The 22,597-nt window shown below is 41.2% G+C and overlaps 1 protein-coding gene and 1 non-coding gene across 2 annotated transcripts; one reads left to right on the forward strand and one right to left on the reverse strand.

The window, feature by feature from the left end:
• Positions 1-7,063: 7,063 nt before the first annotated feature.
• Positions 7,064-7,160, reverse strand: MIR632 (microRNA mir-632). The gene has a single exon (NR_049511.1). It is a non-coding gene; the product is annotated as a microRNA mir-632 (primary transcript).
• A 4,908-nt stretch (positions 7,161-12,068) lies between these two features.
• C9H17orf75 (chromosome 9 C17orf75 homolog) lies at positions 12,069-22,369 on the forward strand. Its single transcript, XM_038548154.1, has 10 exons — positions 12,069-12,274; positions 13,039-13,119; positions 13,949-14,074; positions 15,000-15,143; positions 15,393-15,450; positions 16,985-17,104; positions 17,982-18,046; positions 18,194-18,330; positions 19,368-19,471; positions 20,223-22,369. Exons 1-10 carry the CDS (start codon positions 12,135-12,137, stop codon positions 20,436-20,438), a joined length of 1,191 nt encoding a protein of 396 aa, XP_038404082.1. The 5' UTR covers positions 12,069-12,134; the 3' UTR covers positions 20,439-22,369.
• The last annotated feature ends 228 nt before the right edge of the window (positions 22,370-22,597 follow it).

The following is a 22,597-nucleotide window of genomic DNA, read 5'->3' on the forward strand; positions in this document are numbered from 1 at the left end:
TACATCTTAGTATCTACCTTGTGTTTTCTTTTTTTAAATATATTTTTTTAACTTTTAAATGTTTTTAAAGATTTTACTTATTCATGAGAGACACAGAGAGAGAGGCAGAGGGAGGAGCAGGCTCCATGCAGGGAGCCTGACGGGACTCAATCCCAGGTCTCCAGGATCATGCCCTGGGCTGTAGGCGGCGCTAAACCGCTGAGCCACCCAGGCTGCCCTTTACCTTGTGTTTTCTGTTCAAGAAGTCGTCTTCTTTCATCCATGTCTTTTTCTGGAATACCTTCCATACCATATATTTCCAATTCTATGTCAGTTCTCCCAGGAATTGCATTTGGTACAGCATCTATTGTCTCTTTATGCACCTGATATTAAAACAAACTTCTATTAGATAAAGTGCTTCATAAAGTCCTTGAAGAGTAATTTGAAATTACTCAGAAAACAACTTAGTATAATGGTTAAGAATAACTGGTTCTATAGTGAATCTCTCTGGATTCAACCCCCAGAGTTTTGCTTACTAACTATGTGGGATTAGGCAAATCATTTAAGATTATTCCATCCACAGTACCTAACACCTAGGATCATTTTAGGATTAAATAAAATATAATGAACATGAAAAGCACTTGGTAGAATGTCTAACACATAGTAAGGATTCGATAAGCATCAATTCAAGTTTACTACAATCTTGCTTAAGTATCATCAACGAACTAGCAATCCTACTCAAATCAGACATATTTCAAGTCTGACTTAAAGCTTATGAATCCGCCATATTATATTGAATTAAAATAAAATTTCCAAGAATGGATCTTGAGACAAGCCTATAGTTACAAACTACAAAAGTAACATTTACAATTAGCATTACCCATAACTAATGAATTACACCTCAGGCACTTAACACTGCCATAACAGTGATCCTGTCATTACTCTCAATTTATTTGGTACTTCAAAATGAGGAAGAAGTTCTATTCTAAAACACTGGAAATCTACAATTTCTTTTCCACTGTACAGTTTTTGCTAGAACAAATGTCTCTAAGACTCAAACATGGGTAACTTCTGCCAATATGGTAAAATTGTGGTCTTGGCTCTTCAGCATCTTCCATTAACTTAGGCTAAAAAATGCCAAAGTATTTTGCCTGTACTATCAGCATTACCGGAAACCTTATTAAAAATGCAAATTCTCAGGATACCCCCACCCCCACAGCATCATAAACTCTTGGGTAAGGCTGGCAATTTGTGCTTTAATAAGCCCTCCAGGTGATTCTGAGGCATGCTCAAGCTTGAGAACCACTGATTTAGGCTAGTAATGCTTTGGACAAATTTGTCCAAACTCAATTTTTCTTTCCTCCCAAGACACTTTCACCCAAGAACAGAAAGATAATTTTAAAAGCTAAGTATTTTCTTATTTAATATGTATCTCAAAGATTTTAAGCAGTGACATGCAAATGAAATCCAGAAAATACCATAATTTTTTATCAATCTTGAACCACTGCTCCTTATTGTGATTAAAACATCAATGAATAAAGCTGCTGAACAAGTGACTTAATCACCGTTTAAGTTTTTTGGAATGTTACTATTCTTGACAAGTGCAGATAAATTCTTATGTTCTCCAAAAAATAAAACTGTATTCATGTACACATTAACTTAGTCTTGGTTATATTTCTAAATGATAAGGCCAAGAATGAACATATCAAAAGCTGTTGGAAAGAAAGGAAAAATAACATGATTTACCTAACTACCTCCCAATATCCCAGCCAGAATCAGATTTCTTACAATCTTGCCTAGAAGTTGATATGGTCTTGGCTGAAAAAATAGGAGCAAACACTGATGTGAACCATCTATATTATTAATGTCCTGGGTTTATCATCTATATTATTAATGTCCTGGGTTTACAATTGGGAGGATGTATCTGATTTAACTGCCATGCCTATCTCACAGGCTGCTGTAAAATTACACAAAGACTATAAAAACAGAAGGACTTAAAGACATTATTGAAATAATTTAGCTAATCTCCTACTTCAATTCCATTTCTCTGCTCTTCTTTATAGTACAACTTCTTGAAAGAGTGCCTCTACTTCCCTATTTTCCTTATTTTCTCTTAAAAGCACCCCAATCAGGCTTTCATCTTCATCCTTCTAGGAAATCACTCTTGGTAAGTGACCAATGACCTCCACTTTGATTAATCCAACCTCAGTCCCTTCTTCCTTGATCTACCACCCACACTTCACCCATATTTGACTCAGTTAAATAATTCCTTTAAACATTTGATTTGGTTTCCAGGGCACTATTCTCTTGGATTTCCTACCTTTTCAATGTTCTTGAATGGTTATATTTTAATCTTCCAACCTTTAAATCCTGGGAGTGGCCTAAAGTGGAGTCCTTGCACCTCTTTTATATCTATATTCTACTCCCTAAGAAGAACAGACATCTAATATCATGGGTTAAAATAGCCATCCTTATATGGTATCTTTCCAAATTTCTATCTCCAGCTTCCACCTCTCTGAACCTCAGGCTTATAGATACAACTGCTTATATATCTCCAATTGGATATTCAATAGACCTTCTCAACATTAAACACCCATACACAAAATTAACATAACACAATCTTGGGGCACCTGGGTGGCTCAGTCATTTAAGTGCCCAACTCTTGGTTGGACCATCTCAGGTCATGATCTCATGGGTCTGTAGGACTGAGCCCCCAACACCTTACTCCATGCTTGGCGGGTTGTCTGCTTGAGGATTTTTTTCCTCTGCCCCTTCCTCCACTCACTCTCTCTCTAAAATAAATAAATCTTTAAAAAAAATTTTTTTAAACATAACACAATGCTGATATCCTCACCTCTAAGCCAATTCTTCTGTAGCTTTGTACATCTCAGTCCATGGATACTCATTTCTCACTCCTCAAACCAAAAACCTTCAGATCTTGTAACTCCTCACTTTCTTACACTCCACATCTAATCTGCCAGAAAATTCTGGTTCTCTGTCACCATCACCTCTTGCCTGGAATACTCTAGTCATTCTAAGTATTCTCACTGCCCTCTGCAACCTAATCTCAACCCCACAGCCAGGATAATCATTAAAAAAAAAAAAAAAAAAAAAGTGACCCCGAGTATGCTGTACCTCTCTCAAACCTCCCATTGCATTCAGAATTTTAAAAAAGCAGCCTACAGTAAGTAAGACCTCCTATATAAAGCACACTGTTTCCTTTTCCTATTCCATTAATATAGAATAGGGGCAGCCCCGGTGGTGCAGCAGTTTAGTACTGCCTGAAGTCCGGGGTGTGATCCTGGAGACCCAGGATCGAGTCCCACATCGGGCTCCCTGCATGGAGCCAGCTTCTCCCTCTGCCTGTGTGTCTGCCTCTCTCTCTCTCTCTCTCTCTGAATAAATAAATAAATCTTTAAAATACACACACACACACACACACACACAGGGATCCCTGGGTGGCGCAGTGGTTTGGCGCCTGCCTTTGGCCCAGGGCGCGATCCTGGAGACCCGGGATCGAATCCCACATCGGGCTCCCGGTGCATGGAGCCTGCTTCTCCCTCTGCCTGTGTCTCTGCCTCTCTCTCTCTCTGTGACTATCATAAATAAAAAAAAAAAAAAATTAAATTAAAATACACACACACACACATATATATATGAAAATATTCCTATATGTAAGGGTCTTTCATTTGCTATTCCCTGGAAGCTTTCTCTTACTTCCTTTCAGATCTCTGTTCAGATGTCGGCTTCTTTTTTTTTTTCAATTTTATTTATTTATGAGAGACAGAGAGGCAGAGACACAGGCAGAGGGAGAAGCAGGCTCCATGCAGGGAGCCCGACGTGGGACTCGATCCCGGGTCTCCAGGATCACACCCTGGGCCGAAGGCAGGCGCTAAACCGCTGAGCCACCCAGGGATCCCCCCAGGTGTCAGCTTCTCATTCAGGCCTTTCCTACCTTGTGGCCCTCCCTATGCCCCCTACCTAGTTTTAGTTTTCTCAATCACCACCAAAAAACAAACTAAATATTTAGTTTATTTTCTTCCACCATATAAATCTAAATTCCACAATGGGGATTTTTTTTCACTGCTATACCCATAGTGCCTCTAGCACAATGCCCTCTCATAGGAACTTTTTGTGATAAATAGTAATAATCTGTAACTGAACTAGCCAATACAATAGTCATCCACCAGCCACATTTGACTGAGCACTGGAAATATGACTATAATGTGATAGAGATGTTAAATATTTAATTTTTATATTAAACTTCTTTTAGGGCAGCCCCGGTGGCGCAGCGGTTTAGCGCCGCCTGCAGCCTAGGGCGTGATCCTGGAGACCCTCGATCAAGTCCCACTGTCAGTCTCTCTGCACGGAGCCTGCTTCTCCCTCTGCCTCTCTCTCTGTGTGTGTCTCTATGAATAGATAATCTTTAAAAAAAAATAAAATAAAATAAACTTCTTTTAAATAGCCCCATGTAACTAGTGATTGCCACAGTGGAGAATTGTGAGTCTAGCACGTAGCAGGCTCTAAAATACTTTTTTTCTAAAATATTTTTGAATGGATACTATTGTTATAATGATATACTTGAAGTGAAAACGATCTATATAAACTTACTTTCTTTCATAAAATTATTTTTAAACTTGGGGAACCATCTTATTTTAATTTACCTCCCTGCCTCCTACCAACAGTAGTTTCCAATGAATAGGGATTTGCTCATCTCACATCTCTCTAGGGTCCAATTAGGCAAAAATTCAGGCAGCTCTAGGATTGGCAAAAGTAGAAGAAATACCGTTGAATAAGACATAATGGCACTTACTAGGTCTTTAAAAATATAAATTGTAAAGTTCTCCCTACGTAGTAGTGAAAAAACTCAAGAAAACCAGAAATTACCAAATGAAACCCAATGTTACCATTCCAAAAGAGGTCCATGGAATAACTGAAGTAAGCCTATCCCCAGGCAACAGAATATAACAAATCCTTCAATGGCAGTGAGTAATGGTAGCTAATTATGCATTAATTTTCATGGGATTAGAACTGGTCAGACTGACCACAAAATTCAAGCCACTGATCCTTGTTCTTTAACCCAAGTACAGAGTAGGGGATAGTTTGGGACCTCAATTTAATTGTCACCAAGATCATCTAGGATAAAAAATATTATCAGTAATTCAGAAATAAACATTATCAACACAAACTTTCCTTAAATGTAAAGGAAAAAAAAAAACTCCCAATTATCTTAATGGCTAAAAAAGTGTCTGGTTTTTTTAAAAGCTGACTGACCACATCTGATCTTTTGCAATAAACAAAACCCTACAGCTGTCAAATTCAAAATTTTTTCCATGGGATTTCCAAAGAAGGGAATAAAAATTAAATACAGAAAAAAAAATTCTTACCTGCATGCAATGAATAGCTAAACCAGGTCCTGTGTACAACTTCTTATGACATATATGGCATTTAAAATGTTTTGCTTTTTGGTGCTGTATAAGAATCTTCTCATCATCAAAATCTCTATTACAATACCTGATCAATGTTGTTAAGGTACAAAAAACAGTAAAGACACTGGTTACAAAAAAAAAAAGTGTCCTATAAGAGAACAGAAGCAATGTTAAAATATAAAAAGTTAAAACCAAAAACAAAAATGTACTTTATACAAACTTTACTTATGATACTTATTCTACAATTGGAATTATCTCGCTATGTAATTCTATTAAGTTTCCTGGAAACCCTTAATCTCTCTTCACCACCTCCAAATGAACACATCTCAGTAATCAGCAATACAGTTTTGTCAAATCCCTACATTTAACAAAGATTTAAGTGAAACTGCCTTTTGCGTTCGGTATTTCAACAATTAAAAAGCACACTGTGGACTGAACAGTTCAATGCTTAAAAATCCCCAAGTTTATGTCACACTGAATTTCAAAATAGAATACATTAAGTAGAAAACAAAAATAATCGAAATATTAAAAATCTACCCAATATCTGGAATTTGAGAATATTTATATTATTTAGATCCAAAAATAAGCTCATAGTGGATAAGAATAACATAATTTCGTATGAACAATCCATTAGGCTGTAACTCCTTTACAAATTTGTTGCCAAGAATCTGTTAAAACTCAGAGACGTACACTAATAAAACAGCATTTTTATCTCATTAGCTAGGTTTTCCTAAAAGCACATGAAAAAAATTAGTGACCGTTTTTCAACAAGCATATAAATAAATGCAATTCTGTAAGAAATTTTTAAGTACAAAACAGCTTAGTAAAATCAGTTTTAATGTAAGGTGTATTAGCGCTTCCGGAAAAAGTATTAGAAAGACGCCACGTTTTAGTAAGCAATAAGTAGCATTTTTTTAGTCTTCCAAAGCCAGGTAATACACCCTAAGAAACTCCACCCTCTTGAGAGCGCTCCTTGAAGATTAAGGCGCCAGCGGGTGAGACGCGGAAGCTAGTTCTCCCCCCCAACTCCGGCCAAAAAAAAAAAAGGAAAAAGGGGGGGGGGGTGCTGTTTCGAAACCAGGGTTGACTAACACAAGCCTTTAACCACTGAATCTACAATAGAACGGAAAAAGTGGGTGACAAGACTCCGGAAGATCTTCCCTAACCCTCCGTGTACTCAATCAGCGTATTATACTGAAAAGAAGTCCCTTTGTTGAACTGCACCAAAACAACGGAGGGGGGCCGAACATCCTTAGGGGACACTGTCCTTGGTGGCGGGGTCCAACGGAGCACCGAAGCAAGAACCTCCTGAGTCACGGAGCCCCACGACCCCCAACTGCCAGAGCCTCTCGCCCTAGGGACTTCCCTTTTCTGCGAAGTCTTCCCAAATCCGGCTCTGGCCACCAAGCCACCCACCTCGAGGCCTAGATCGCGGACACCCTCCGCCACAGGCCGGAGCAAGGCCTCCCAGTCCCAGCCACCACCAACCGGCGCCCCCGCTCGGCCTCGACTTCGAACCGATAAAGGATATCAGCACCACGGCTTCAGCTGCTTCTTCTTTTTGCGACCCATAACTGCGTTCTACTGACAAAGTAAAACGGGGGGAGGGGGGGGACAAGCAGGAAAAACGAGGCAAAAATCGCTCACTCGTCCGAGCCAACGGCCACGACCGCGTCCCACAGGAAACAGACACAAAATGGCCGACGCCCTCGTTCGCCGCTCTGCTCCCGTCAGGCACTGCGGCCGGAGGCGGTGCCAGGCTCGGGAAGGGTCACATGACGCAGGCCTCCTCCCTGAGTGGGTGGAGACTCGTGGCCGCTGAGGTGCGGCCGCCATCTTGTCGGTGTAAGCTATCCGGGCTCTCGCGTGGTGGCGCTTGGTGATCCCTCGGGTTTCCTTTGTAAGGGGGCAGGCGCCTGAGGAACGCCGCCGAGACACCCGCCAATTGAAGAAGAAAAAAAAAAAAAAACAAAAAAACGAAACAAAGCCTGGAAAGGCGGTTAGGGTCATTAAGGACAGACTACAAATCATGAATAATGAGACAGAGAGCCCAACTTTTAACTTTCGTTTCATTGCCCGGATGAATCGTTGATGTAGTAAGTGTTGGGCATTTGCTTGTTACGGGTGAAGTTAAAGAAACGGCAGCCTCCGCTTTGTAATTCGGAGATGGGTGGCAGAGGAGTAACCGAGGCCGTGAATGGGGGAAATACAAAGTGTTGCAGACCTCCGGAGGGGAGCCCCCAGCGGGGTCCTGGCGGCCACTGGGAGTGATAAGAAAGGTCTTCTGAGGGGATCCCTGGGTGGCTCAGCGGTTTCGCGCCCGCCTTCGGTCCAGGGCCTGATCCTGGAGTCCCGGGATCGAGTCCCGCATCGGGCTTCTGCATGGAGCCTGCTTCTCCCTCTGCCTGTGTCTCTGCCTCGCTCTCTGTGTGTCTCTCATGAATAAATGGATAAAAATCTTTAAAAAAAAAAAAAAAGAAAAGAAAAAGAAAGGTCTTCTGAGAGGGAAGTGGAAGAGACAGAATCTCACAGAAGGAGCAAAAAGTGCACGTCTTTGAGGCTGGGCGCCTGAGATAGAGCCGGAGCTCACGGCGCTGGCTGGCGGCAAGAGATGATAATTCCAGGGAGGAAGAAGAGGAATCCAGGCTGGAATGGAAGAAGTCCAGCTATTCACCGGCAGCAGCATCTCGTGAGGGTCTGAACTGTGTCATTCGGTTACCCACCCCGCCCCATTCCCGCCATCCCCCACAAAGAAAAAGTAAAGTCCTGGACCCCCAGTACCTCAGCATGAGACCCTAGAGCGGTGATGGAGGCAGACAGTGAATAATCCTGACGTAATGTCGGGAGTGCTGAGGGTCCTGAAGAAGAGCTGAACAGTAGAAGGGGACGGGACAGTCTTGCTGGGATGATGGCAGAGGTTTGTGTGGGATGTGGGTTGTGTAGGGCGTTTCTGACTCTCGCTCTGAGGACGTAACATCTGTGAAGAAAACTGATTCGAAGGAGAAAGACATGCAGCTATCTGGGGGCATTCCAGACAGAGAGAGGCGTAAATTTAGACTGCTACGCTGCGGGGGGGTGGGGTAGGGGTGTGGGGGTAAAAAGGGACCTGTTTGGGAAACCCCTTGAAATGGGACCAGGACAGAGCTAGCAAGGGAGAGGGTGATAAGAAACGAAGGCAAAAGGAGCAGGTAGAGGCTAAATTATGAAGGCCTCTGTGCATCACACAACAGGGCCTTTTTCTTACAATTGTTTCCAAGACCCAAGCAGAAGAACACAATATAAAGTAACAGGGACGCTGGGGTGGCTCAGGGCGTGATTCTGGAGTTCCAGAATGGAGTCCAGCATCCGGCTGCCTCTGGCGGGGTCTGCTTCTCCCTCTGCCTGTGTCTCTGCCTCTCTCTCTGTTTCTCATGAATAAATAAATACAATCTTTAAAAAATAAGACAGCAGTAAAAGTTATAGGTTGATCAAGGCGCCCGGGTGGCTCAGTAGGTTAAGTATCTGCCTTCAGCTCAGGTCATGATCTCAAGAGTCCTGGGATCCAGTCCTACATGGTGCTCCCTGCTCGGTCAGGAGTCTGCTTCTCCCCTCCCCGCTCCCTCCGCCCCCAGCTCCACCCCACATTTGTGCACTTGCTCTTTCTCTCTCAAATAAATCTTTAAAAAAGATTATAGATTGATCACATATTGACTGAGCCTCCATTTTCTTCTCATCTATAAAATGAAGATAAACCCGTCTTACAGAGTTGGTCCAAGGATAAATGATATAAAATACACAAATCTCCTGGCCCATGGTTACTGCTAAATAAATGATAACTATTAAAATATAAATGTTAGGGCACCCTGGGTGGCTCAGCGATTTAGCACCGCCTTCAGCCCAGGGCATGATCCTGGAGACCTGGGATCGAGTCTCACATCAGGCTCCCTGCATGGAGCCTGCTTCTCCCTCTGCCTGTGTCTCTTCCTCTCTCTGTCTCTCATGAATAAATAAAATCTTTTAAAAGATAAATAAAATAAAATATAAATGCTATACTGATACTATTGCTGTTGGCAGTTGATAGACTAATTTGCAAAGACTAATGTCCTCGGTTTATGTTCACAGATGGTCAAGAAGCCAATAATGAGATTGTGTAAGATCACCCTAACTCTCCATTACTTTCTTGGCAGTGATTACATTTTGCCTTTCCCTGTGTGCATGCTTTGGCTCTTTCAATTGTGTTGCCAGGAAAAAACTTAAATACTGGATTGTCTTCCTATATGTGCATATATTCCAATTCATTCTTTTAATAGCTGTAAAGTCCTCTGGTATACAGGTGTGTTAATTTCTTATTGCTGTGGTAACAAAATTAACCACAAATTTATTATATAACAATCCTGGAGACCAGAAGTCTGGAATGTGTTGGCAGGCCTGTATTCCTTCAGCAGGCTCTTGGGGAGAATCATCTATTGCCTTTCTAGCTTCTAGAGGTTGCCTAAATTCCTTGGCTTGTGATCCCAAATCACTTCAGTCTCTATATATCACAATTGTCTTCTCCTCTGATTTCCTGCCTTTTTAGAGAGATTTTTATGGTTACATTGGGCCTACTTGGATAATCCAAGATATGTCTCCCTTTTCTTTTTTTAAGATTTTATTTACTCATGAGAGATACAGAAAAAGAAGCAGAGACTTAGGCAGAAAGAGAAGCAGGCTCCCTATGGGGAGCCTGATGCAGGACTCAATCCCAGGACCCTGGGATCACAACCTGAGCGGAAGGCAGATGCACAACCACTAAGCCACCCAGGAGTCCCTAATTATCCCATTTTAAGTTCCTTACTATAATCACACCTGAAGAGTCTCTTTTGTATGCGAGGTAACGTATTTTCAGGTTCCAGAGATTAGGATGTGGCCATCTTGGCAGGGTGGGGGGAGTGTCATTATTCTATCACTGCATGTCTACTAAAACTTATGGAATCAAAAAAAAAAAAAAAACTTATGGAATCAGGGATCCCTGGGTGGCGCAGCGGTTTGGCGCCTGCCTTTGGCCCAGGGCGTGATCCTGGAGACCCAGGATTGAATCCCACGTCGGGCTCCCGGTGCATGGAGCCTGCTTCTCCCTCTGCCTATGCTCTGCCTCTCTCTGTGACTATCATAAATAAATAAAAATTAAAAAAAAAAACTTATGGAATCAGTCCTCTATTGACCAGCATTCAGATTGGATCTAGTTTTTCATCATAAACCGTGCCATGTTTGAATGTTCAGTTTATGTATTTGAACTACAATAAACCAACCCTTTTTATATATTAAAAAAAAAACAAACCGTGCTGCAAGGAATATTTTTGGGCTCCTATTTTCACACTTACATGAATGTATCCATTTAATGATGTCCTGGTGTTGCACTGATAGACAAAGGGTATGTGAATTTAAAATACTGATAGACATTTTCAAATTTTTTTCTAAACCGTGTACATTGGGGCACCTGGCTGGCTTAGTTGGTAGAACATGCAACCCTTGATCTTGGGGTTATGAGTTCAATCCCCATGTTGAATGTAGAGATTATTTTTAAAAATGAAATCTAGGGGAGCCTGGGTGTCTCAGTCCGTTGAGCGTCTGCCTTCGGCTCAGGTCATGATCTTAGGGTCCTGGGATTGAGCCCCAAATCTTTAAAAAAATATATGTGGCAAATATTTTTCCTAGTTGGTCATTTGTGTTTTGACTTTAGGCTACACAGAAGTGTTTAGTTTTGGGATGCCTGGGTGGGTCAGCGGTTGGGTGTCTGCCCTTGGCTCAGAGCTTGATCCCCAAAGCTAGGATTGAGTCCCACATAGGGCTCCCCATGGGATATACTATAAAATATTTTTTTTTAAAAAAGAAGTGTTTAGTTTTTACTTAGATTTATTAATCTTTCCCCATGTGGCTTTTAAGATTTTATTTATTCATAAGAGGCAGAGAGAGAAGTAGGCTGCCTGTGGGGAGCCCTATCGGAATTCGATCCCAGTACCCCGGGATCATGAGCTGAGCCAAAGGCAGACCCTCAACCAGAGCCACCCAGGTGGCCCTCTCGTGTAGCTTCTAAGTATTTTAAATATTTAGAAAGGCCTTCTTCAAGAATCTTCAAAAACCTGGGATGGGGCATTTTAAATTCTTACATCTTTTGGAGTGCCTGGGTGGCTCAGTCATTTGGGCCTCTGACTCTTGATTTTTGGCTCAAGTCAGGAAATGGAGTCCTGGGGTCACGCCCCAGGTCAGGCTCGGCGCTTGGCGGGGAGTCTGCTTATCTCCTCCTCTGTCCCTCCCCGTTTGTGTGTGGGCGCGCTCCCTCTTTCTCAAATAAATAAATCTTTAAAAATAAATTCTTGGATCTTTTATCAAACTGGTGCACGTGAGTGGATGGTAGGAGGGCAGATTCATCCTTTTCCATGCGGCTGGCTAATGGCACCATGTTTATTACGTCTCCTAGACGTCTTAGACAATAGCCAGAAGAGCAAAGGAGTCAAAAGAGAAATGGTAGAAGATCCTGCGGGAGGTAATTGGGCGCGCCCACGAGCCCGTGCGGGGAGACACCCCTCACCCCCCCACCTCCCCACCTCCCAGGCCAGCCCGCCAGCTTCCTGGCCTGCTACTCCGGGAGGCCGGCGGAACGCAGGTGCGCGAGCGCTGGGAGCCGCACGAGCCCGGCCTCGGAGGACTGTACGGCAGCGGGGGAGCGATTTGGCGGGAGCACAGGGCCGCTCGGAGGCCGCCGCCGCGATGCTCCCCTCCTTGCAGGAATCTCTCGACGGGGATGAAAAGGAGCTAGAGAGCAGCGAGGAGGGAGGCTCCGCCGAGGAGCGAAGGCTCGAGCCGCCGCCCAGCAGCCACTATTGTCTCTACAACTACCGCGGAAGCAGGTGCAGCGCCGGGCCGTCCCTGTAGCCCCGCCCCGCCCCGCATCCCGGCCCCGCATCCCGGCCCCGCATCCCGGCCCCGCATCCCGGCCCCGCATCCCGGCCCCGCATCCCACCCTCGGCGTTCGCCAGGGCCTTCTTTTCCCCCTCCCAGCTACCTGGTCTCTGGCCTCAAGCCCTTCTCCCGGGCCAGCGCCCTGGATTCCTCGGCACTCCCACGCCCCTGCCCTCCAGCTGTCCCCCGCGTCCTCTCAACCCCTACCGGTCGCCCCATGCCCTTGTTTGGCACAGCGCCTCGCGCACTCATTAATGTCACTTTCCACCCCCGTCCTTTCCTGTCATTATCGCCCCACTTTCTCCTCTTGGCCCCAAGCATCCACACCTCCACCCCACCCTCTGATTATCCTCCGTTCTCGCTGCCTCCTTTTCCTTGGTCGGGGCAGACATTTCTGGGGCTCTTTTGGCCCTGGAAAGTTTGGTTTTTAGCGGAAATTTCCTTGACTCTTGTTGGTATTTAATTTAGCCTTTCCTCCACCTTTTAGAGGGCCCGGAGAGCGAAGGGGCTCTTGTCAGCACCGTTTCATGGGTTTTCCCTATTGTGAAGGTAGGAATGGAGGATCCATGCACTTCTACCTTGCAGCATTTCCAGTTGACTTTCACCCCCCCACCCCCTACCCCCCACCCCGTGCTTGCCGGCGGGGAAGGGGATGGACTCCGCTGCACTTAGAGCCCATGACTGACAGTTATATTGCTTTTGTGATGTGCAGATTGGCACAGCAGCGAGGGGACAGTGATGATGGAAGCCCAGTTGGCACAAATGCAGAAACTCCCTCTGGTGATGATTTCAGGTAAAAACAGCTTGACCATAGCCCCCACCCATGTGCTTTTATCTTCTCTGCACTCATCTGTCCTGTAGATATCAGTGGTTACCCTATTTCCATTCAGCTTTCCCAAGGCAAACCATCAAGCCCACCTATCCCCTGGGAACCTCATCTGGCTTTCCTCACTAGTTCAGTCATTCAAGGCTGGGCAGATCCAAATACTGGTAGTGCCCCTGGTGATTAGCCAGAGGCAATTAATCTTAGTTCCTTGATTGGGAACTGCATTAAATATTAAATGTCTTATGGGTATAAAGAAATCTAAAATCCTCCTTTTCCCCCGCCTCAATGCCCTTTCAGAGCTCCTCTGCTACACACTAGAATGTAAACTCTAGGACAGCAGATTGTTGTCTCTTTGGTTCATTGATGTCTCCTGACCTGGCACCCTTGGTACTAGGGTAGACATGTAATACAAATTTAGTAAATGAATGAATGAACTTTAACACTGGATGCAGAGTAGGGTAAAATACGACAGTATGTTCACTGACTGGATGATGGATGATATAAGGAATGTTTTAATAGCATTATGGTATTGCAATAAGGAAGTTAAGGTCAGTGGATTAGGGGTCCCAGAGGAGTCATAATACTAGAGAGAATGAGCTGGAAAGATAGGACTATTTTAAACTGTTTGATGAAATAGATCATACTTGGTGACATACACACCTAGAAGCCTCACCAACAGGAGTCATAAAAAGCTTTTTCAAATCCTTAAAGAGATTCTGGCTTTTGGTAATATTCTGACTTATGGGGTACAAATGCAGTAGTCCACTGGTAAGGAATGTGTCTTTCATTTGTCAAGCCTCTCCTTGGTGGATACTAATCTGCCATCTGAAGTGGAGCCAGAGCTGCGCAGTTTCATTGCTAAGCGTCTTTCTAAGGGAGCAGTATTTGAAGGGCTGGGTAATGTTGCATCTGTGGAGCTGAGGTAAGTGTAAAATGTGCTGTGTTCTGAATTTTTTATTTCTGAGCTAAATATGAGAAGATGAGAAATTGCAAAAGATCAGCTCTCACTAGACTTGCAAAGTTCATCTTTGTTCTTTGCACTGGGTCTTACACACACACACACATTTGTGGAATGGAATTAATTGAATTAATTGAATGGCAGACTCTGCCACCTAAGTATACTTATTTAGTCTTGTATTTGGAAAATAAGAATTAATTACCCAAACTAAAATTGTATACACTAGTATACAATTGTAAAGCGCTTTCACAAACTTTGATGCCATTCTCTTCTATAACGGGGCAGTAGAGCAGGTTCTCTTACTTCCATTTTCAGATGAGCAAATAAACTGAAATGTTTGTGACAGTAAGGTCACAAAGCTGGTCATATTGATGACATTCAGGCTAAAACATAGGTATCCTCTGTTGAATTCCAGCCATCTTTCCATTACACCCCTTGATTATAGTTTACTTTAGATTATGATTTTGGCATCAAGCCCCCTCAGGAATATGAAGCCACAAACCAAAGATAAAGCCCCAGGATTAACATGGCACATCTGCCTGAAGCTTCAGTGATTCGTGAAGTTTTGGGGGAAAAAGAGAACATGTTTATATTTATGTAAATGTGGATGTACTATGAATGAGAATAAAATTTGCATAAGTTTTTCATATAAGAGAGGACTCAAAGAAATTCCATGTTTGAAATTCCAGGCGCTACTCTCATTAAAGCCTATAATGGTACCTGATAGTTTTCCTCTGCTGTTTCAAGTAAACCAAGAAGTCTAGGACATTCTGACCTAGTTTGCAACCTAACAGTATTGCCAGATCAAGATGACCAGAGTTTGGACAGTCCATAAAACTAGATGTGTGAGTTAGCAAAAGTGTACATTTTATTGTCTTGTCTTTTCTAGGATTCCAGATTACCGAGTCGGTTGTTATTACTGTCTTTTCCAACAAGAAAAAGTGCTTCCTGAAGCAGCAACAGTGGACTCTGAACATAATGCTTCAGAGTACGTGGTCTGTTTTTTAGGAGGATCTGAAAAAGGACTTGAGCTATATCCTTTCTTTGATCTTTGAGGATATCAGGAAGGAAAACATGGGAAGCCGAATGGAGGAGTATTACTACCAACCTAGAAAGAGCTTTTCTACCCCTTACGTATTTACTTCATTTCATACTTTCATACAACCAGTTTGTCTTGGCATGTTTTAATTTACAGTTTGCATTATTTGAGAGATTTTATGTTTCCTATTGAGAAATCAAACGCTGTCTTGATTCATCCTTTATTGCTTCCTTAAGAACATACTTTCAGGCTTGAATTGGACAAGTACATTCAAGGGCTAAAAAATAATATGAGCCATGAGGTAAGATGATCACTTTAGTTGATAAGACTGAGATGATAAATACGTTATACTTATTAAATCATAGATGGACACAAAGACACCCAAATTCTAAAAACGTATAGCTTTGTGGGCTAATAGGAAGGTGCTGGTTAAGGGAAGTAGAGAACATAGTCCTGTAACTGTTGTAAATTTCACAAGACTGTTTCTTATGTTTTGTATCCATGAAAAATTGAATCCATTAAATTCAGGGTATATGGTAACATTGCAAGTGAGGAAGAGGATGCTCTTTTCCTGATTTCTAGGCACATAAGACTTATAGTTTGGACAGAACTAATGCTTATGCAGCCTCTGGTACCAAAGACATGCTCTACAATGGTATGACTGTCCTTGAACTCAACATCAAAGATTTGGGGAAAAATTCCATTTTTTATTAGTCGATCTTTGGTGAATTAAATACATCCATATTGATTAAGTTATCCTTACCTTTAAAAAAAACACACATCCAGCATGTAGTAATTGTTAAAGTCATAACTCTTCTAACTTTACTACCCATTTATTTGGTAACAATTCCTTTTACTTGTCATCTGCTTACAAGATCCTGCAGGAGAGGAAAGGATAGCATAGGAGTAGAATAAGCCAGAGAAATGGGTCTAAGGGGAGCTACTCTCCCAGAGTGGAGCTCTTCCACTAGTCCCCAGTGAGCACCACAGCCTGGAAAGCTTAGATGTCCTTCTGGCAGCATGTCTGACAGCTGGAGCGGGCTAGAGTACTTTGATGAGTTAATATGTGTCCTTCTCTGATCCCATTTGAATCTGAATAAGCTGTCTCACTCCTTCAGCCTCCTTATAAAGGAGGTGCTTTATAAGTTCACACATGATGTTTCAGGCACAGCCAAGTGCTGAGGGATAAGGATTATTAAAAGAATATCTTCTGGGGTGCCTGGCTGGCTCAGTTGGTAGAGCATGCAACTCTTGATCTCGGGGTTATGAGTTTGATCTCCACTTTGAGTGCAGAGATCACTTAAAAAGAAAATCTTTTTTAAAAAAAATCTCCCCAGGACGTCTCTGGGTGGCTCAGTGGTTGAGCATCTGCCTTTGGCTCCGGGCATGATCCTGGCATCCAGATCGAGTCCCACACTGGGTTCCTTGCTGAGAGCCTGCTTCTCCCTGTCTATATCTCTGCCTCTCTCTCTCTCTCTCTTATGAATAAATAAATAAAATCTTTAAAAAAATCTCTAGTAAGTACACAAAGTATACAGTGTGGTAGGGAGAGATGGACATGTAAATGCCCAACTTCTCCCAGCAAAAAAAATAGCATGCAACCCTATTTATTTGGTCTCTTTATTTTATGTATTACATTTCTAAGTGTGTTTTTTAAATTCAGTACAGGATTAATCCCCACTCTGCTCAGGGAAGTTATATTACAATTCCTTTTTTGAGTTGCTGGTGGTAGCTTAAAAAATGGAGGTATCTATCCTCAGTTCTTTTCACTGTCCAATTTAAGTACACTAAGTGAAGGCTTATATTAAAGCAGATGACATTCTTTCTTGATCTAGGAAAGGGGCTTGGAGAATCACATAAAATCCTACCTGAGCAGCTGGTTTGAGGATGTTGTATGCCCAATCCAAAGGGTGGTTCTTCTCTTCCAGGAGAAGCTTACCTTTCTGCTACATGCCGTAAGTATTGCCCAAACAAAAGCATTTCTTTAATTGAGAGTCACTTTGGCAGAGTTTGGATTATTTAAAGACTTATTCACTTTCTCTGAATATTACTCCCCACACCCCTGCCCGATATTCATTCAAACTATGCTTGCAATCAGGACAGACCAAATTCTGTTTTCTGAGACCTAGAAAGTTCCATTACTGAGGTAGAATTGCAAATACTAAATATTCCTAATAGGATAAAACATTATTATTATTTTTTTTTTTTTGAGTAGGCTCCATGCCCAGCTTGAGTGGAGCTTGAACTCCCAACCCTGACAGATCAAGACCTGAGCTGAAATCAAGTGAGCCAGCCAGACACCCCCTAGGATAAAACATTTAAAAATAATAATTTTGAAGTGATCTGGGAGAGGCATAACTTCTAAAACAATTTGAGAAGGAAAACAAAAATCCAAAGTGATTTTTAACTATATAAAAATGTCCAAATAGGGGTGCCTAGCTGGCTTAATCGGTAAAGCATGCATCTCTTGATCTTGTGATCAAAAGTTCAAGCCCCACATTGTAGGGGAGATTACTTTTTTAAAAATGTCCAGATAAAAAATGAAGAATTCCAGATAATTCTAGAGTATATGGCCAGGCTTTTATTTATATATGTGGTAGGTAAATTCACCTGCAACTGGACAGTCCCATGAGACCAGGGTGGTAATGCCAGGTTTTAGATTGTCAGTGGACAGCTGCTGAACAAGGCTCTGTAGAGCTTCTGGGTGGTGCCCATCAAGAATCGTCCAGTGTGGTGGTTATTGGGGAAGTTATTGATGTTTAGCATCTAGTAGCTGCTCAGTAAGGAAAACTAGAATACATGTATCAATTAGGCTTTATTTTTCTCTCATAGGCTCTAAGTTATACTCCTGTTGAAGTTAAAGAATCAGATGAAAAAACAAAGAGAGACATTAACAGGTAAAGAAGAGTTTTGCAAGGAGGGAACCTTTTCCATAGCAAGTCTGATACTACATTTTTAAAGCCATCACCCAGTGCAGAATGAATTTGCTTTCTTCCTCCTATCCTGCAATACTGTTTGTGAAAAATAACTTGTGTGTTTGGTAGGTTCCTGAGTGTGGCCAGTCTTCAAGGCCTTATTCATGAAGGCACCATGACGTCTTTGTGCATGGCCATGACGGAGGAGCCACATAAATCTGTGGTCATCGATTGCAGTGGCTCCCAGCCTCAGTTCTACAATGCAGGTGAGCCATAACCCCTGAGGCAGCCTCCCTGGCACTGTTGTGAGTCTGTTTTTGCACTGAGAACACATGATGCAAACTTATCTCTCCTGCCTTTTACTGGTACATATTTATCTCAGACTCACCAAAAACAGTATTAATTCTAGAACCACAGATATCCCATCATGCCTAGCAATTCCACTCCTGTGTATATAGAGAAACTCTTACATGTGTATGTAAGGAGATAAGTTCAGAAATATTCATAAAGCCATTGTTTGAAATAGCAAAGAATGGAAGCAAATGTCTATCAACAAGAAAACTGAAAAACTACTATATTCATACAATAGAGTCCCTCCTATATAGCAGCGAAAATGCACGAACTAGAGCTACATGCCTCAGTATAGACCAAAAACGTACTATTTTGAAACAGCCATTAAAAACACAAAGTTTTAACAAATGTAATACTATATAGGCCTTAGAGATTAAAAAAAAAAAAGTATGTAATAGAAGTTGAAAGAAATACATGGGAATGAAAATCTTTTCTGATGGGAAAGGAGAGGGGATATGATCGGGAAGACACACTCAGGGCTTCAACCATTGGTCATTTCTTAGCCAGGTGGTGAATAGACTATTTTTTTAGACTATTATAGAAGTCTTAAATAATTCACTGTAAGTGGGGTGACTAGGTGGTTCAGTCTTGATTTGGGCTCATGATTTTAGGGTCATGAGATCAAGCCCTACATCTGGCTCCTCGCTCAGCAGAGAGTCTGCTTGAGATTCTCTCTCCCCCGCCCCTCCCCCCGCTTGAATGTGCTTGCTCTCTCTCTGTCTCTCCCTCAAATAAATAAATAAGTCTTTTAAAAAATTAACTAATTCACTGTAAATGTTTTTACCAAGAAAGAAAGAAAATCACAATGGATATATCTGGTGTACACCTGAAACTAATATATGTCAATTACACCTCAGTTAAAAATACATAAATAACAAAAAGAAAGAATAAATGTTTTATACTTTGTAGGATTTCAGTTTTATTTATTTAATTTTTCTAAAATATTTCATAGGAAGCAACCGGTTTTGTGAGGACTGGATGCAGGCTTTTTTGAATGGCACTGAAGGAGGTAACCCTTTTCTTTTTCGACAAGTACTGGAGAACTTTAAGCTAAAGGTAATTAATTGGCTATGTGCCAAATGCCACACATATTTTTGTCTGAATTTTAATTAGTACCAGTGACAGAGTAACAAATCTGCTTTACAGCTGTGATGTCTATTAAATACGACGTTCTCAAAACTAGAATTCCCAGAAGGCATTTACTTTATATTTTTCAGGAGCTTCTGCATATATATATCATTGCATTTCCAATTAATTTGTTTGAATGCTTGCCTGTATCTCAGGGACATCAGTCTTCTAATTTGTGACGTATCTTAGTTGGAAAGCACCGAAAAAATGGCTCAGTGCCTAAGGGTTCAAAATTCTGATGGAGAGGAGTGTTATTACTTTATTTAGGAGATTTTAAAAGTATTTTTACTTTGTATAAGAAACTGTGGGGAAGCCTGGGTGGCTCAGCAGTTGAGCTCCTGCCTTTGGCTCAGGTCGTGATCCTGGAGTCCCGGGATCAAGTTCCACGTCGGGCTCCCTGCATGGAGCCTGCTTCTCCCTTTGCCTATGTCTCTGCCTCCCTCTCTGTGTCTCTGATGAATAAATAAATAAAAATATTAATAAAAAAAAGAAATTGTGTTCTCCCAAGGGCAAAGCATATTAGTAATAAGAATGATGCAAATATTCAAAAAAAAAAAAAAAAAAAAGGAAACATCTCAGCAACATATGTCAGGCTCTCAGCTGAATAGGAGATATTTTTCAGGCTTCATTATTTTCTCAAGTATATAAACATATATTTAACTGGGTAATCTTTTTCTAGGCCATACAAGACACGAATAATTTGAAGAGATTTATCCGACAGGCAGAAATGAATCATTATGCTCTGTTTAAATGTTACATGTTTCTAAAGAACTGTGGTAGTGGAGATATCCTTTTGAAGATTGTTAAAGTGGAACATGAAGAAATGCCTGAAGCCAAAAACGTGGTGGCTGTCCTAGAAGAATTTATGAAAGAAGTTCTTGCCCAAAGTTTTTGATCACATGTTTTGAGATCATCATATTGTGAAGTTGTACATTCAAGCCTTGGTGTTTGAAACTGCAGTTGTTGTAATTGTCATAGGATTGCTACTTAAGACTATTTCAAATACATTCTAAATTTTTTCATTTTTTACTTTTAAATAACTTACTTAGAACATAAAAATCTGAAGACCATCTTCACTGAGTCCTAGATATGTGTTAGAGTTGTGTAATTTTAGTATACTGCTGGCCCCATAAATTCTAGACTTTAAGGGTTTGATGCTCAAAAATCTTGAAAGGTAATTTTGTGGCTTCTTTGAGGAGTTGGCTGCAGGATTTAGCAATTTTTCCTTCCAGAAAAATTGCAATACTCCTTTCTCAATGTACTATAGCTTCTTATAAAAAATGTCCTCCTAGTCTCACAAATTAGTGCTGTGATACCGTTTCAGAGACAGATCTGTGCATCCTGTGGGTGCTTGGATAGATTTTTTTTTTTGTCTGATTGGTAATGACATGGATGATAAAGCCAGCTTTTAAGTCAATACACAAATCACGAGTGTGTGAGAAATTAAATGAGCTTTAAAAATAGATGCACTAGCTTCAAGACAAAACATCATCTTTGATGGAAGGCTACTGCAGAAGTGGCCTCCATCCCCTTTCTTCATTCATTTGTTCACAGGTATTTGCCAAGAGCCTGTATTTTATTTTCTCTGAAAATGCTGGAATTTTCAGAGTGTTAAAAAAGAAAATACACAAATTCTACAAGCAAACTGTAACATAAAGAATATAAACTGATTCTGCATATTGGAGTTACTCATTGATTTTAGTTTTTTGTATATTTGTTACAAGCCTTATATTGTTTTATTCCAAATCAATTGAATGTGCCCTCAGCTAGAGCCATTTATAATTCCCATGGAAGCCAATTGTAGCTGCACACGTATGATGGCAGTTTGTTCTGCATAGCTCTTTAATAAATCCATTTGATAGTGATTTTTGTTTAGAAGATCAGAAGTCTTCTCACTGCCCTCAGGATGCTCAGAGGAACACAAGCCCGTAAAAATCCTCTCCTAAGCTCATCTAAATTCACGTAAGTGCTGAGTTTTAACTTTTAAAATGACTGACAACGGTCTTCTGCTTTCTCTTCTATAGAAGTCTGGGGACATGACTCACCAAGCCATTTCTTTTCCTCTAATGAGAAATACAATTCAGGATCTTCATAAAGGCTCTCATATGGTTTTAAATTTTAATAACTTGGATTGTAGGCAGTGCAGAAAACAAAATCCAAATAGCATTTTTTAATAGCATTAAATTCAGAATGACTATAGGAAATAAGCAATTCTATGGCACTACTCTTGACTCTTTTTCTAATGTACTTGGTTGCTCATTTAGAAATCAATTTTTTTAATAGACAACATTAGGACATCAACATTTAGAGTCTTAAAAAATGTATTTTTCCTTTTTTAAATTCACATAGCATTCAACAGTCCATGATATAAATGGCATTTAAAAGTAAATGTAATACCTGCTTCAAGCCATTTATGGATATAGTCAAGATATAGTTATATATTCCTTACATGTACTTTTATATTTTGTGATGCAGGCTCACTACATTATACAGTTGTGTAGCATACAGTCTTATTTTACAAGTCTGTGTCAAACCATCACTACTGTAGGCAAGGAAAATGGTGACATGGAATCAAGTACCTTGTTGGCCATGAGAAGAAACCCAAAGAACTCATGACCAGAAATATGTACTGTATTCAAATTTTAATAAGCTAATGTATTAACTTTTAAAGTTTTAAAAAGGATTTGTTCAGTGTGGAATACATTTATGTATTACTTGTATGCTCTACACACGGAGGAAATATGTTTGTCATGTACCAAAAATGGCCTCGGCTTAATTGTAATTATATTTGTAATAATAATAATAAATCAACTTAGCTTCTCATCAGTAGTCATTTTTATTTAACTAGCTCCATTCTCAAGTCTGACATTTTTATTAAGGCACAACAAGCTTATGGGGAAATTATACTTGTTATGCTAAGGAATTTGTTGAATCACATCACCTGCTGGAATACAACTTTCTACACCTTGCTGGAGGCATCAGTCAGGGTGTGAGGGCAATTTCCCTCACAACGTTTTATTCATTGTCCAGGGAAGTTACACCTGTTGAACTCAA

The sequence above is a fragment of the Canis lupus genome, chromosome 9 (assembly GCF_011100685.1).
Source record: "Canis lupus familiaris isolate Mischka breed German Shepherd chromosome 9, alternate assembly UU_Cfam_GSD_1.0, whole genome shotgun sequence".
Taxonomy (NCBI): domain Eukaryota; kingdom Metazoa; phylum Chordata; class Mammalia; order Carnivora; family Canidae; genus Canis; species Canis lupus.